The sequence below is a fragment of the Schistocerca serialis genome, chromosome 8 (genome assembly GCF_023864345.2).
Source record: "Schistocerca serialis cubense isolate TAMUIC-IGC-003099 chromosome 8, iqSchSeri2.2, whole genome shotgun sequence".
In the NCBI taxonomy this organism is placed as follows: Eukaryota; Metazoa; Arthropoda; class Insecta; order Orthoptera; family Acrididae; genus Schistocerca; species Schistocerca serialis.
In genome coordinates, this window is record NC_064645.1 from 595029639 (window position 1) to 595044588 (window position 14950).

Below are 14950 nucleotides of genomic sequence, written 5' to 3' on the forward strand. Positions count from 1 at the left end.
CTAGGTGCTTCAGTCCGGAACCGCGCTGCTACTACTGTCGCAGGTTCGAGTCCTGCCTCGGGCATGGATGTGTCTGATGTTGTTAGGTTAGTTAAGTTTAAGTAGTTCTAAGTTTAGGGGACTGATGACCTCAGACGTTAAGTCCCATAATGCTCAGAGCCATTTGAACCATTTTGTCAAAAGGAAAACTGATGGTACCTGTCCGTAGAATGTTCTTGGGACCCATGGACGACATCACGGCGCAAGACTACCCAGCCTCAGTATGGAATCACAGGCACGTAACGCCGAGAGACAAACAACGACTCACAAATCACTGAGGACAAACAAAGAAACTCTTGCAGAACAACGATAGCGCCTGGCGTGTGAAGTGAGAACATGCCCACCTTGTTGTGTGTGAATTCCTAAGGGACGAAACTGCTGAGGTCATCGGTCCCTGGACATAATAGCGCCCGGCGTGTGAAGTGAGAATATGCCCACCTTGTTGTGTGTGAATTCCTAAGGGACGAAACTGCTGAGGTCATCGGTCCCTGGACATACACACTACTGAAACTCATGCTAAGAACAACACACGTACCCATGCCCGAGAAAGGACTCGAACCTCCGTCGGGAGGGGCCACGCAATCCGTGACATGGCGCCTCAAACCGCACGGCCACTAAGCGCAGCGCACCACCTTGTCGAAGAACGGATATCATTTCTATTCTCTGATCATCGTTCACTTTCTGATAGTCTGTATTGTAGCTTGACGCCAACATTCGGATGAATTGTAATCTATTTTGTTAAGTTTCCATTCTGTAGCATCCCCAAACATCCTTGACAAATTACTAGTAACTTACTATCAATCAAACGAGAAATTTGTTCTTGCACCAGAACCAGTTTCTTATGAGCAATAGCGGAGAAAATCCAGTGACGCTTTTCAGACAAGTTGGCCTGATTAAAAAATGAGTTCATAATAAAACCAAAACCGTCTATACGGTTTAGTGGCATCGTAAGTATTAGGAGAAGGAAGTTTCCATTGTACTACGAAAGTAATGGAGTCAGAAGAAAAAGAGCGCTGGGAAAAACAGTTACTATCTACTGAGATAAAAGATGAGCACTTCTTACAGATAATCCTTCATTATTTCGAGTGCAACATTAATTTTTCTATCTTTCACTAAGTGTACTGAGTCATGGACTGATAGTATCTCCACTCACAGCTATATAGAGGCACCAACGTTAGCTTGTGCAGCAGTCACGAGCAATCTCTCGTTCTCCACTCGGTACAAGTATGACGTCATCATTTTCCTCAGTATTCCTGCTAGCCGTCGCCCTGACAGACTACACGGTACGTTCACAACCTGTACCATAGTTCCGCTAAGGGATACGTTGATCTTTGTCTCGCCTTAAGAAAATATTATTTATGTATTGCTGTCAAAATTATAGTATTTTGTACTTTAAAAGTCACAAAATACACTCTAACGTCGATTCAGATATCCTTTAACCTTTAGAATTTGCTTATGCATCATCTGTAATCCAAACGTTCCAAAGGGTTTCCATTTTAAACTTCGTCATTCTTGACCATTTTAATTTTCGTATTTCTTTTCGACATTTTGGGTATTTTCAGTTTAAATCTATCAGAATGGCAGGTATCCCCACTTTCTACTAGTCACTTTCATGCAAGCGTCTCTTCCACTTTCTTTATTCTTCGTGTTCGTCCCGTTTTTTTCACACTGTGAGTTCCTGTCTACATGTAGGCAGATCTTCTTTCATCCTGAATGCTTTCCTATCTCATGAAATCACCCTTCCATTAGACCATCGTCTCGATTTACCTCTCTGAACAAAAACCGAGCGAAACGCAACAACGATAAGACACTTGACTCGCATTCAAATCCCCGTTATGATTTAAGTTCAAAATGGTTCAAATGGCTCTGAGCACTATGGGACTCAACTGCTGAGGTCATTAGTCCCCTAGAACTTACAACTAGTTAAACCTAACTAACCTAAGGACATCACACACATCCATGCCCGAGGCAGGATTCGAACCTGCGACCGTAGCGGTCTCGCGGTTCCAGACTGCAGCGCCAGAACCGCGCGGCCACTTCGGCCGGCTGGTTTAAGTCATTCGCGTGTTACCTAAGTGACTTAAGGTATGGTTTTACTTCGAAAGTGTCGGCCAGTTTTCTTTCGTTATCTTTCACCAATACCAATTTGTCTTCTTTCTCTAATAGCCTGGTTATAGGCGGGAGTTTCGACAGTGATCTTCTTTCTATTCTCGTTGAGCAAATAACTTAATGATCCGTCTACCAACCATTCTTTTGACTACATGCTCCTGCAGTAACGACTGCGATGGGGTTGAATGCACATTGAAATTAACGAACCGCCGGTGTCACCACCGTGGTTCGTAGAGCCGCAACCGCATCACAATGGCGCTGCCAATGAGATGTAAGCATCCCTTCTCCGGAGCTCCAGCGGCGGGTGTACCTAAGTTCGAACATCCATACACTCACCCCATTTTGTGTGTCTGCCAGCTGAATAACATTTACAGACTTCCATACTGCTCAAGGCTCGACATCTTCTGAATAGACATTGTGCTGAAGAGTGACAGATTTATAAATCTTTTGTGTCTGCATATGTTTAGACATTCGAAGCTACTGCTAGCTACTTATGTTACATCTACAGCAACAATACATTTTTACTAGGAGAATAAAGTAATATGTGAAACCTTTGTTCATGAACAACATTGTTACTCGCTGCTGTACCTACTACAGAATCATACAGCGTGCAAAGGAAGTCATAACAGACTGGCGACGAGGATAGGACAGATAACAGCTCCACTCATATGCAGTTCATACTGATGTCTTCAACCTCAATATCTTTCCTTAACTATTTGTTTGTTACTCTGTTCCAGTTCTGCTAGGAATATTCACATCCATTTTCCTGTTGTGCGTCGAGACACCCTCAGTTGTCTAATAATTATCACATTAATGACACAGGTGACAGCACCATAAGCCACAGCTGGTATGTATTGCAGATAAAGCTGAAACATTCTTAAGAAAAATTGTCCTGGGAAGCCAGTGGGTATGGGACCACACTTCTAAATCCAAATGGATAAACAAAAGAAATGGAGTCGCGTAGAACGAGATGGGGGATAAACTGTTAATCTTTGTCACCAGCGTGTTGGCCACTTTGAAAACCGGTATCATGGTTGCAACTAATAATTTTCCATTGGAAAGGTGGTAAAGGGGGTCATTGTGAAACATAATATAGATAATATCAGAGAAAAACCACGGTGTCTATCATCTGAGTATAGCTTTCTTAATTCCCGAGTTACACCGCATTTCGTACAGAACTAGCCTAATGCTGCAGATGACAAATAAAAGCTACATGATGTACCTCTACTGTTGTCCAAATCTGGGGAGCGTAGCCACGTGAGGTCAAAACTCTTATTACTGAAGTACGGCTGATCAAAGTGTCCTCAGACACGAGGCGACAATTCGCGCTCTAAACTCTTACTGAACGATATAGGAACATGTAACACTCCGGTTTATTTTACTGACTTATCCCGCTCGATCGGGATCTGATAGCAGCCCAAATAGATAATAACTAATGTGACCGTGTACCTAATGGGGCTGGCAATCGGATTGGACTGCTACGGAGTTGTTACATTCCATTTTGTCCTTCTCGAATGCTGTAATAATGAAATGTCTGGTGGCAGGAAGAACAACAACACAGCTTCATTAATCAACGACCTATATTCTCACAAAAACACAAAGTAAGGAGACAGCCACTGCCTTCGTCGTACAGAATTAATAACGGCTAATCTCAGCACAGGTCCTTTCGTTATTCATTATCGTCACACGCAATTTCAATCATTGTAATCCAACACTACAATCCAACACTGCAATCCAACACTGCAATCCAAATGATGCCGGCGCGGTAGACGCGTAATTACAAATATCGGCACAAAAATATCACTGCATCACACTAGTAATTATACTTTTTCACTTTGCCGAATTTTCCTAACACAAAGGGGTTAAATCACGGCGATGGCCACTCCCTTTGTCGGTACGGTCTTGCATTCCAGCAACAGACCTCCACCCGGCTCGGCCCACAGCGCATACCACACTCTGTCTCAACACTCGCTCTCACTCTCGCCACCCGACGCACACTATCGATTGTTTGTCCTGTCGACCTGTGCTGTCGCAAAATTTATAGTAAGGGCCTACGGACCCCTTACAAACAGCAGCTCGTGTGGCTTCATATGTAACCGTTTCCGATCGTCTGGCTATCGTTTTCGTTGCGGCTCAGCCTGTTTTCACCGTTTCACGAAAAATTCCACCACCGTCTGTCTGGGTGGCGTTGTTGAAATCCTCTGCTATAATACTGATGCTCCTCTCTTGTGATTTCAGTATATTCAGATTATGTTAAATCCATCAGCTCACGTCACCAATAAGGAAGAAGTATATCGAAATTCGACAATGAATAAGGCTATGCTCAAGTAAGGGCACGATCGTTTCCCTCATATACTTGTGCATCTGGTAGGCATGTCATATGATTCCCTTTCCGTATGGAAATTGCGAATTGCACACAAAATGGTGGCTTCCAAAATGGCCACCATGTTGGTAACATAGCCTCACGAGTTTTTCCCCGTCTCTATTCCCTGCAGCTTGAGCTTTAATTTCGTTTATCCAACCTGATTTTCTGCTTATCCCCCTGTTTCGTTTTTAAAAGGCTAATTAACGCCTATGGACCACGCTATATTTCGTTTTCTAATTGTGCCCCTGGCAAACATCGTATTTAATTACTCTGCGGCACTGGAGTGTGTTCCGTATCGATCTCTCCCTCAGTGTTCTCTTTTCGTAGGTGGGGCAATTCTTGTACGTGGATGTTCAGACGACGTACGGAGTTCTGCGTGGAGAGGCTAACATCACAGTCAACGGAACGTCGTACTACCAGTTCTCCGGCGTTCCATTTGCGGCCCCACCTGTCGCTGAACTTCGCTTCAAGGTGAGTGCTCTGAGTCTTTGAAAATACGAAGTGACACACCAAAAATCGCGGTCTTACAAAGAACAAGGCAGCCTGTGACTCACATCAAAATTCAGAAGGGGAAGGAAATAGCTATGCGCCTACATACCACGGCTCTTTTGACCAATCAAATGGTTCAAATGGCTCTGAGCACTATGGGACTTAACATCTATGGTCATCAGTCCCCTAGAACTCAGAACTACTTAAACCTAACTAACCTAAGGACATCACACAACACCCAGTCATCACGAGGCAGAGAAAATCCCTGACCCCGCCGGGAATCGAACCCGGGAACCCGAGCGCGGGAAGCGAGAACGCTACCGCACGACCACGAGTTGCGGACTTTTGACCAATCAGTTTTTGTACCAAACGCACCAGGGTGATATCAATTTTAGATTCTTCCATAGTACTGAAAAATCAAAGATACTTCAGGACCGGTGCAGATACTAATAAGACGAAGTGTTGAAAAGTGATGCCTCCGAATTTTCAATCTGAAAACTCTTAAGGCTTTTTAAACAAAACAAGTTTCGTTAACAGTCTGCATCCTTATTCTTCATTTCTACATATTATCTCTCAACACAGTCACCCGGGTGACGAGACGTTTCTCCTAGTTTGTTCAACTGTAGAATGCTTGACTTTGATCATGGAGGCCCAGCCTCATCACGGCTTGCACTGCTGCATCACTATGAAAGCCAAGTCCAAGAAAGTGTTCTGTAATTCTTATAAACAGATGAAAATCGGAAGGGACCAAGTCGATGTGGTCTGTCGGTAAACTGAAGAGCGAGCGAGCAAGTCCCCACTCTGCCTACCCATCTACGTCACAAGGCGCTTCTACAGGCTGTTTCACAACGTAGTGCCGGCCCTGCCGCGGCGCGCGCTTTAAATCTGTAGCGGCGCTGTGTACAGATAAGTCGCGGCTGCGTTTCTTTTTAGACAAACGCGTTAAGACCATAAGGAATACAAAAAACGATAGCTTCTTTCTAAACGCAACATTATAGACAAAATAATATTAACATAAAAACGTAAGTCAGGTTTCTACCACAAACATTGTTCCGAATGACTGTTCTTCATGCCGGCCGTGGTGGCCGTGCGGTTGTAGGCGCTCCAGTCCGGAGCCACGCTGCTGCTACGGTCGCAGGTTCGAATCCTGCCTCGGGCATGGATGTGAGTGATGTCCTTAGGTTAGTTAGGTTTAAGTAGTTCTAAGTTCTAGGGGACTGATGACCACAGCAGTTGAGTCCCACAGTGCTCAGAGCCATTGACTGTTCTTCATGTGAATGTATGTTCCTCTATTGCTATTCATAGAACGAACCCCATATAACGCAAACAAAAAGTAGAATTTAATGCTTGTTCCTACTTTGTGTTTCTACTAAAAGGTAGAAGTTTTCTTTGAAGGACTGCATTGAAACGTAGCGACGTGGCGCAGTGGCTAGCATAGTGGACTCGCATTGCGGAGGACGACGGTTCAATCCCGCGTCTGGCCATCCTGATTTAGGTTTCACGTGATTTCCCTAAATCGCTCCAGGCAAATGCCGGGGTGGTTGCTGTGAAAAGGCACGGCCGACTTCCTTCCCCGTTCTTCCCTAATCCGATGAGACCGATGACCTCGCTGTCTGGTCTCCTCCCCCAAACAACCCAACACCTACCCAACTGCGTTGAAACTTAACAATTCTTGCAACAAGAAGAGTGTTTAAAAAGTAAGCAGAAATTTATAATTTTGTGTGTTGTATTAGTCCGATTGTCACTACTTTTTTATAACTGTCTTCGTAAACATGTCTCAAAAGCATGTGTACAATGTTATGCGTATTGGGTGTTTACTCTGTTGTCAGCTGTCAAAAAGATTGTGGTAGCATCAACTAATATTTGTTTTGTACAAAAATAGATAAGAGAAACTGCATTAAATTTGGTCATAAGAATGGAATAAAGTGTATGAAATTTTGGTGAACCTGTTACGAGTAAGTCAAGGGCATACAAGTCGTACAAAAATTTCAAAGCAGGCCTTAAAGGACAGTGGTTTTACAAGCATGGATGAGATTAAAAATACACAGGTAAGAGACCTATAAACTATCCCGAAGAAACAGTTCGTAAAGTGTTTCGGGAATTGGGAAAAGCACTGGCATAAGTGTACAGTATGTGATGAGGAATATTTTGAAGAGATAAATTTGCTGTACATTAACAAATAAAGTTCTTACCAAAAAATAAAAATTAATATGTGAACGCAGCTCGTAGGTCAAGCTTTTTGCTTAGAAGTCCAGAATCGGTGTACATGTTTCGAAGAAAATTTCAGCAGTGTTTGTAATAGTTATTGGGCACATGTTTTAAGCAATTTGTCTTAGAATCAGGTGAATAGTGACCGAGACAGAGATTTTGCGTTCTATAAGCATCATAGGGTTTACATGATTTTGAGACTGTCTATAACGTTGGATTTTCTCCCAACATTATTAGTATTCCTTCGTGGCGATTCCAGTAAACCATGCGGCTTATTTTCACGTTCCTTCCTTATGTGTCCTATTGCACGAGGTTGACGTTAACATAAATTGCCGCCCATTGATTGGGACTGGTAACATTATTATAGTTATAGTTCTTTTTGGATCGCCTCTTTAATACACGCTGTAATAACGTTAGAGACGACTGAACTCTCGTTACTCCGCAAATACCTCCTCTTCTTCGTACTCTACACATTTTCTTGCAATGCTAGACGATTATCCATCTCCTCCGGATATCGAAGCATATCAGTAAGTATGCAACGTTAACTGACTGACACTGGCAACTAAGATCCCACGAACAGAAACGACGTATATCACCACACGCCGATATACACCGCTGGACAGGTAACGGGCAACAGATTTTGGGTGCCCCTGTATGCCGGTGGCAGCGTTCTTCCGGGAAAGGGCGCTTCCCCCACCAAAAGCGTTGCTCGTTATTCAGTTTACAGACAGACTATAACCTGTGGAGGATGGCGGTGAACCCGGTAGTCGGATTGTTGCAGGTGTTGCAATGGTCGTGTGCGGTCTGCCATTGCCATGCTGAAGGAGAGGGTGCTCCACGTGTGGAAGAAGTCTTCGAACTTCGAAAGTCGACTACAGTAAATTGTTTCTGACGAACCACATAATTACGTTACACACCAAAGTGTTACATGTTGCAGTTCGCAGACCTTTCCTGTCAAGGGCATGCAATATGTGACATGAAAAATAAAGATGTAGAATGTTTATTACGTTTTGTTTGTAAAAAGTTTTAATAGTTTTCACACAAAAAATTCGAAGGCCTTACTTTTCTTACTCGTACATCTGCTGGCAACCACTACACCTACGACAGTTAAAAGTCTACATAGAATTATCTCAAACCAGTGCCCTTACTGTGTTCGTCATAAGTGTTTCGAATCCGAATCCATAGAGGGGGGAAACCCTCAAGTCACAATTAAGGCCTCGCTTGGTTTTTGGAAAAGGAATAGGTAACTTGTGAATAATTCTACTCGTCAATACGGCAACGCTTATATTAAGAGGACTGCCCGCTGCATACAGGAATGACGTGCCGAGCACTAATAGTGAACCACTGAGTCACCTATTGTGTATTGTGTGCTGTGAATTGAACCGGGGACCTAGAAACGACGGAGAGGTTTCGTTCCGCAGTACACCTCAGTGGTCCACTGCAGGCCACAGCAGTCCACCCACCCCACTGCCGCCCCACACTGAACCCAGGATTATTGTGTGGTTCAAACCCTGTGGACCACCCCCTCCCCCCCCCCCCCCCGAGTGTAACCCCAAATGTTTGCGTGGTAGAGTAATTATAGTACACGCGTATGTGGAGACAGTGTTTGCGCAGCAATCGCCGACATAGTGCAACTGAGGCGGAATAAGGAGAACCAGCCAGCATTCGCCGAGGCAAATGGGAAACCGCATTAAGAACCATGCACAGGCTGACCGGCACACCGGACCTCGATACTAATCCGCCGGGCGGATTCGTGCCGGGGACAGGCACGCCTTTCGGCTCGGGAAGCAGCACGTTAGACCGTGCGGCTAGCTAGGCGAGCTGAGTCTTCTATTACTGAACACTTCTTTGCTACTTGTTATTAGATTTCGATAGTGTTGCAATCTCGAACTTCACGTCATGTTTGTAAAATACAGTTTTCACGATAACTCTAGGAATACTAGTAGCGAATAATGGAATCACTGCATAGCTTTAGGCATAGCGTAATCCTAATTCTCCTCCCTAATTTGCTTCCAGGAATGACTTCACAGTGTATTTAGGTTGACAACATACCGGGTGATTCCGCGATGATGATACAAACTTTTGGGGATGAAGGAAAAGGGTAAAAGTATCAATTTGATCCTGATCAGGAAACGCCCGAATCGGAAGTTACAAGCGAATATGTACCTCGTCTCTTTGTATTGCACATTTTGGAGGAGGTAGTACGGCCAAAACAAGAAAAAACTATCTAGCCAACATGACCTCTAAATTCATAATTTAAGAACTAAAACCGCGTGTTCGGTAGATGTGTTTCACAGTGATAAAGATGAACTTGCGTTTATAGCTCGTAAGCTATGCACCTTAGAGCCCATGTTTACTTGGAATTTTCCTTGTTTTGGTCCATACTAACCTTCTACAAAAATATGGAAAGCAAAGTGCTTGCAGTAGAAGAGGTTCACCGTCAAAGATGCTAGAACGAGTTTTGCTTATAGCTTTCGACCCGGTCGTTCCCGAACCGGGGTCTCTGCCCTCAAATTAATGCATTTGCCGTTCTCCATAATCCTTGAAAGATTGTAAGGTCATCACGGAACCACCCTGTATAATTTACTGCTGTTTTGAAGGCACACATAATGTCGTAGTCATTTTCAATTTTCTTCGTTTACCTCTATGAATCCATACATATTATTTTCTTACTGACAGTCCGTGTAAAAGGATGAACGGTAATGTGTTTAGCGCTTACTACTTTCACGTTGTTCATGCAGTAAAAGTACCACATGAGGCCTGGCGTTATAATTTATTAGTACCTGCACTCAGGCCCTTTTTTTCACGCAATATGTACAGGAGCCACTGAATGTAAGTGCAACGTTATATCGTTCTACGACACATAGTCCAGGAGTTATGACGTCATAAATAATGAGATGCGTGAGAAACTACCGCATCATGAATAACGCTTAAATTATTACTTCGTTGCTACTAAATACTTTCGCAACACATTATGTAGACAACATCTACATACGCCGCTGAATGCACCTGCGTAATTATATTACTGTACGACACATATTTCAAGAGTAATGACGCCATAAACATTAAGCACAAGGGAAGACGCTACCTTGTGTGGGCGTGGTCGCACAGTTATAAATAAATACTTGAGCAACACCATATGTGAAAAATATGCTCTCTCTCTCTCTCTCTCTCTCTCTCTCTCTCTCTCTGAGAATGTGAAAGTCTGACGTGTGGGAAGTTTCACTACGAAGTCAACTGCTCAGGCCATAGATATTACGAAGGGTGGCATCCGGGAAATAAATCGGCTTTGACCCAAACTCACTTACACCATTCCGTAATGTTTTCCTTTTCACAGAAAGATTTAGATGACAGAATTCTGCGTTTCCGGAGAGCTATCACAATTTTTTGTTATTGATGATTAAGAGGAGAGGCTAGTTCACAAAACGACAGTTTCAGCTCCAACCCCCCCCCCCCCCCCCCACATCTTTAAGTACATGTACTTGATGCCTGTTGAAAATGACACTGTATGAAGTCGAAACCGGACGTGATTTTGAATTAATAGTAAGGCTTGTTACTGCCACCGTATGACATTCCGCTGCGGCGGTAAGTCATCAAACTGAGGTCATTGTCGACTTTACATATTTATCTCCTTTAATCATGTTTATCAGCGCTTACCTAGCCTTATGTTTGGACGAGATAAAGTCAACAAATTCCTGTCTTCTTGTTCACTGTGGAGAGCAGAACGCTACTCCTGATTTCGGAAATAAGTGTCTTCCGAATGTTCGAATGTTGCATAATTCGTGTTCAGTAAGAATGATTTAGCTGGAACGCTAAGAGGAAATTCTCGAGAAACATTTCTGCAACGAACGCATGAGTCTCAAGTCATCCTAAATAAATTGACGGAAAAAAATGCAACCCCAGAGGAGAGGCTAGTTCACAAAACGACAGTTTCAGCTCCAACCCCCCTTCCCATCTTTAAGTACATGTACTTGATGGCTGTTGAAAATGACACTGTATGAAGTCGAAACCGGACGTGATTTTGAATTAATAGTAATGCTTGTTCTGCCACCGTATGACATTCCGCTGCGACGGTAAGTCATCAAACTGAGGTCATTGTCGACTTTACATATTTATCTCCTTTAATAATCTTTATCAGCGCTTTCCTAGCCTTATGTTTGGATGAGATAAAGTCAAGAACTTCCTGTCTTCTTGTTCACTGTGGAGAGCAGAACGCTACTCCTGATTTCGGAAATAAGTGTCTTCCGAATGTTCGAATGTTGCATAATTCGTGTTCAGTAAGAATGATTTAGCTGGAACGCTAAGAGGAAATTCTCGAGAAACATTTCTGCAACGAATGCGTGAGTCTCAAGTCATCCTAAATAAATTGACGGAAAAAAATGCAACCCCAGAAAATAATTTGTGAAGAGTAATGAAATTTCGGGACTGCATTTGACTATGTAACGTCCATAAGTGATTAACATTGCAAGATCACTGATTAATGTAAGCACGAGATAAGCTACTGCAAATGTGAAATGCTGTTACATCAATAACCCGTGTAACCGCCAGTATGTTGATTGGAAACATACAACCAGGCATGCATCACGTTGTATAAGTTCCAGATGTCAGTTTGTGGAATGAAATCCCATGCCTGTTGCACCTGATCGGTCATTACAGGGACAGCTAATGCCGGTTGGGGATCACGCTGGAGTCACGGTCCGATGATGTCAAATATGTGTTCGATTCGAGAAAGTTCTGGCGATTGAGCGGGCCCTGGCAACACGCCTACCCCCTGTAGAGCATGTTTGGTTACAACAGTGTTTTGTTGGAGAGCGTTATTCAGTGGAATACTTCCAGAATGAGATTTTCACTCTGCAGTGGAGTGTGCGCTGATATGAAACTTCCTGGCAGACTAAAACTGTGTGCCCGACCGAGACTCGAACTCGGGACCTTTGCCTTTCGCGGGCAAGTGCTCTACCATCTGAGCTACCGAAGCACGACTCACGACCGGTACTCACAACTTTACTTCTTCCAGTACCTCGTCTCCTACCTTCCAAACTTTACAGAAGCTCTCCTGCGAACCTTGCAGAACTAGCACTCCTGAAAGCAAAGATATTGCGGAGACATGGCTTAGCCACAGCCTGGGGGATGTTTCCAGAATGAGATTTTCACTCTGCAGCGGAGTGTGCGCTGAAATGAAACTTCCTGGCAGATTAAAACAGTTTTAATCTGCCAGGAAGTTTCAGTGGAATACTGTTCATAAATGACTGCACAACAAGTCCAATCACTTGACTGACGTACACATTTGCAAAAAAAAAAATGGCTCTGAGCAGTAAGGGACTTGTGAGGTCATCAGTCCCCTAGAACTTAGAACTACTTAAACCTAATTAACCTAAGGACATCACACACACCCATGCCAGAGGCAGGATTCGAACCTGCGACCGTAGCGGTCGTGCGGTTCTAGTCTGTAGCGCCTAGAACCGCTCGGCCACCCCGGCCGGCACACACATGCAGTCAGGGTGCGTGGGATAACTACGAAAGTGCTCCTGCTGTTATACGAAATTGAACTGGAGACCATAGCTCCAGGTGTAAGGCCAACGCGTCTACCACGCAGGCAGGTTGGCTGCGGGCCCTCAATTGGCCTCCTAACCAACGCACGGCCATCTCTACCCAGCTTTTATGAGAAAACACAACAGACCTGCACCTTGTCTTCCACTGAGCACTACTAAAGTCGCAAATGGCGGTGTTTGGGAGTTAATGGAATGCATGCTACAAGGCGTCTGGCTCGAAGCTGTCGTTGAAGTAACCGATTTGTAACACTTCTTTGTCTTGCTGTGGCATCAGTTGCTTTTAGAATAACCGATGCAGATGCAGTACGATGCGCCAGAGCCATACGCCGAACACAACGGTGTTTCCTTTCGGTAGTGCCACGTGGCCGTCCGAAGCAGAGTCTTCTTGCGACCGTACATTCTTGTAATCACCGCTATCAGTAATCTTGGACAGTGGCTACATTCCCTCCACGTATTTCTGCATTAGTACAGAAGGAACATCCACCTTCTCATAGCCCTGCTACACGATCTGGTTCAAATTCAGCGATAATGGCATCTTTGTCACTGGCGACCGACAGAGCGTGTATTTAAAGCAAACATAATTTGCATCCTCAAAGTAGCGCAACTACCTCCATTCTCATGCGACTGCTGCGAAATCTGAATAGAAATCATCTGTAAGAAGCAGAAATACCCCTACCAACTTTTATTTGTGCCGCACAAGTGCTTCTTGGTGTTGCGATTTTTTTCCACCAGTGTATTTGGTTTGTAAAGTTCTTCTTCTCAGTAATGTGAAGAGTCTGAGTCTGTGGCTGTATATAGGGATAAGTCAAGACCTACCTTCGATGATTTGAAATTTCTGTGGTTCTCCACTGTCACGCAACAGGACAAGAGGTTTTGACATGTAAACTAGGTGAAGAGGTACTTAAAATTTTGTCAGAGAACTATTATGTTGCACAAATTGATTTTAATGTTTCTAAAAAAGAACGGAAAACCATCAAGACCGTATTATCCTCAGTCAACAAAAAAAAAAAAAAAAATCACCTTTAGCTTCCTGCGTACAGCATAGTACTTTCGTCAGCCAAATTTCAAGAGGCCATCATCTGACTTTTGCAGCTCGGGTGGAAAGCAACTGACCAACACCTCATCCCCCAACCTTCCACTATGGATGGTGCAAGAGCAAGAGGTTGGAGACTATTGTTTTTTTTACTTTACATGGTCGGTCAGCATTTCCGGTGTCCTACGTGAGTAATCTAAGGAATATTACAGTAACCATTAACGACAATGAGATTAAATTTAGTAGTGAAAAGCTAAAAACACAGTTATAAGGTATAGTATGTACCTGGGACGTTAATAGGTAGGTATACACACAGTGAACGCTAGGTTTACTGCTATACGGAAGATTCAGGACTTACGCCTTCTTTTACCGAAAATGGAGGTATATCTGTCGGTGATCCGTACGAATAATGACGTCCATTTTGGGTAGTTACTACTGTGGTAGGTGTGTATCTCCACATTTGATCAGAAAATGAAATTCAGACTTCAGCTTTCATACAAGGAAAAATTCCACCGTTACTGTGATATCCATTACAGTAGCCACGGAAAACATTCTTCAGATTATAATGGAAGTGATGTTAGGTTTAATCCTCAGCGTTCAAGCAGCTATTCAGTACATATGAAGCAAGCACGCCTCTACAAAGAAACTGTTTTCACAGCCGCCGCAGCCGCCTGCTCCTTGGGACGGAGTGAGGGAAGCGTTCGAGGAGGTTGGTACTACCTGCCACCAGAGCAGTAATGATGGCCGCATCTCCGGAGAGGAGGACTGCCTCTATCTCAACGTCTACACACCCACGGTACGTCCGCCAACTGCTGAATTTTTACTGTATTCATGTGCCCTGCAAATCCTTGTAATGAGGCAGGTGTTTGCTCTGCTTAATGTCACATCACAACATCTGTTTCTTCTGGAAATCTGTAGACTTTCATGGCCGTTGTCAGTGGATGTAAAATCTTGTACATTGTTAGGCTGCATCGTACTCCTCCCGAAACTGCTGCTTCACAGTCGACGTTTCGACCCCTCTGATGGCATATTCTTCAAAATCTTAAGCTGTCGATTGCGAAGTAGGAATCGGAGGAATAACATGATGCCGACTAACAATCTAGAAGATTGTACCGTTGGTTGTTTCTTAGCTTACAATGACTTAAACATACATGATGG

General features: G+C 43.8%; 1 protein-coding gene across 1 annotated transcript in view; it reads left to right on the top strand.

Annotated features, from left to right (window-relative positions):
- Nucleotides 1-1246: 1246 nt before the first annotated feature.
- LOC126417146 (juvenile hormone esterase-like) overlaps nt 1247-14950 on the top strand; it is a 139061-nt gene continuing 125357 nt past the window's right edge. The window contains exons 1-3 of the mRNA XM_050085044.1: nt 1247-1322; nt 4841-4984; nt 14451-14588. Coding sequence (XP_049941001.1) covers nt 1266-1322; nt 4841-4984; nt 14451-14588 — 339 coding nt within the window. The 5' untranslated portion in view covers nt 1247-1265. The remainder of the gene's footprint in view (nt 1323-4840; nt 4985-14450; nt 14589-14950) is intronic.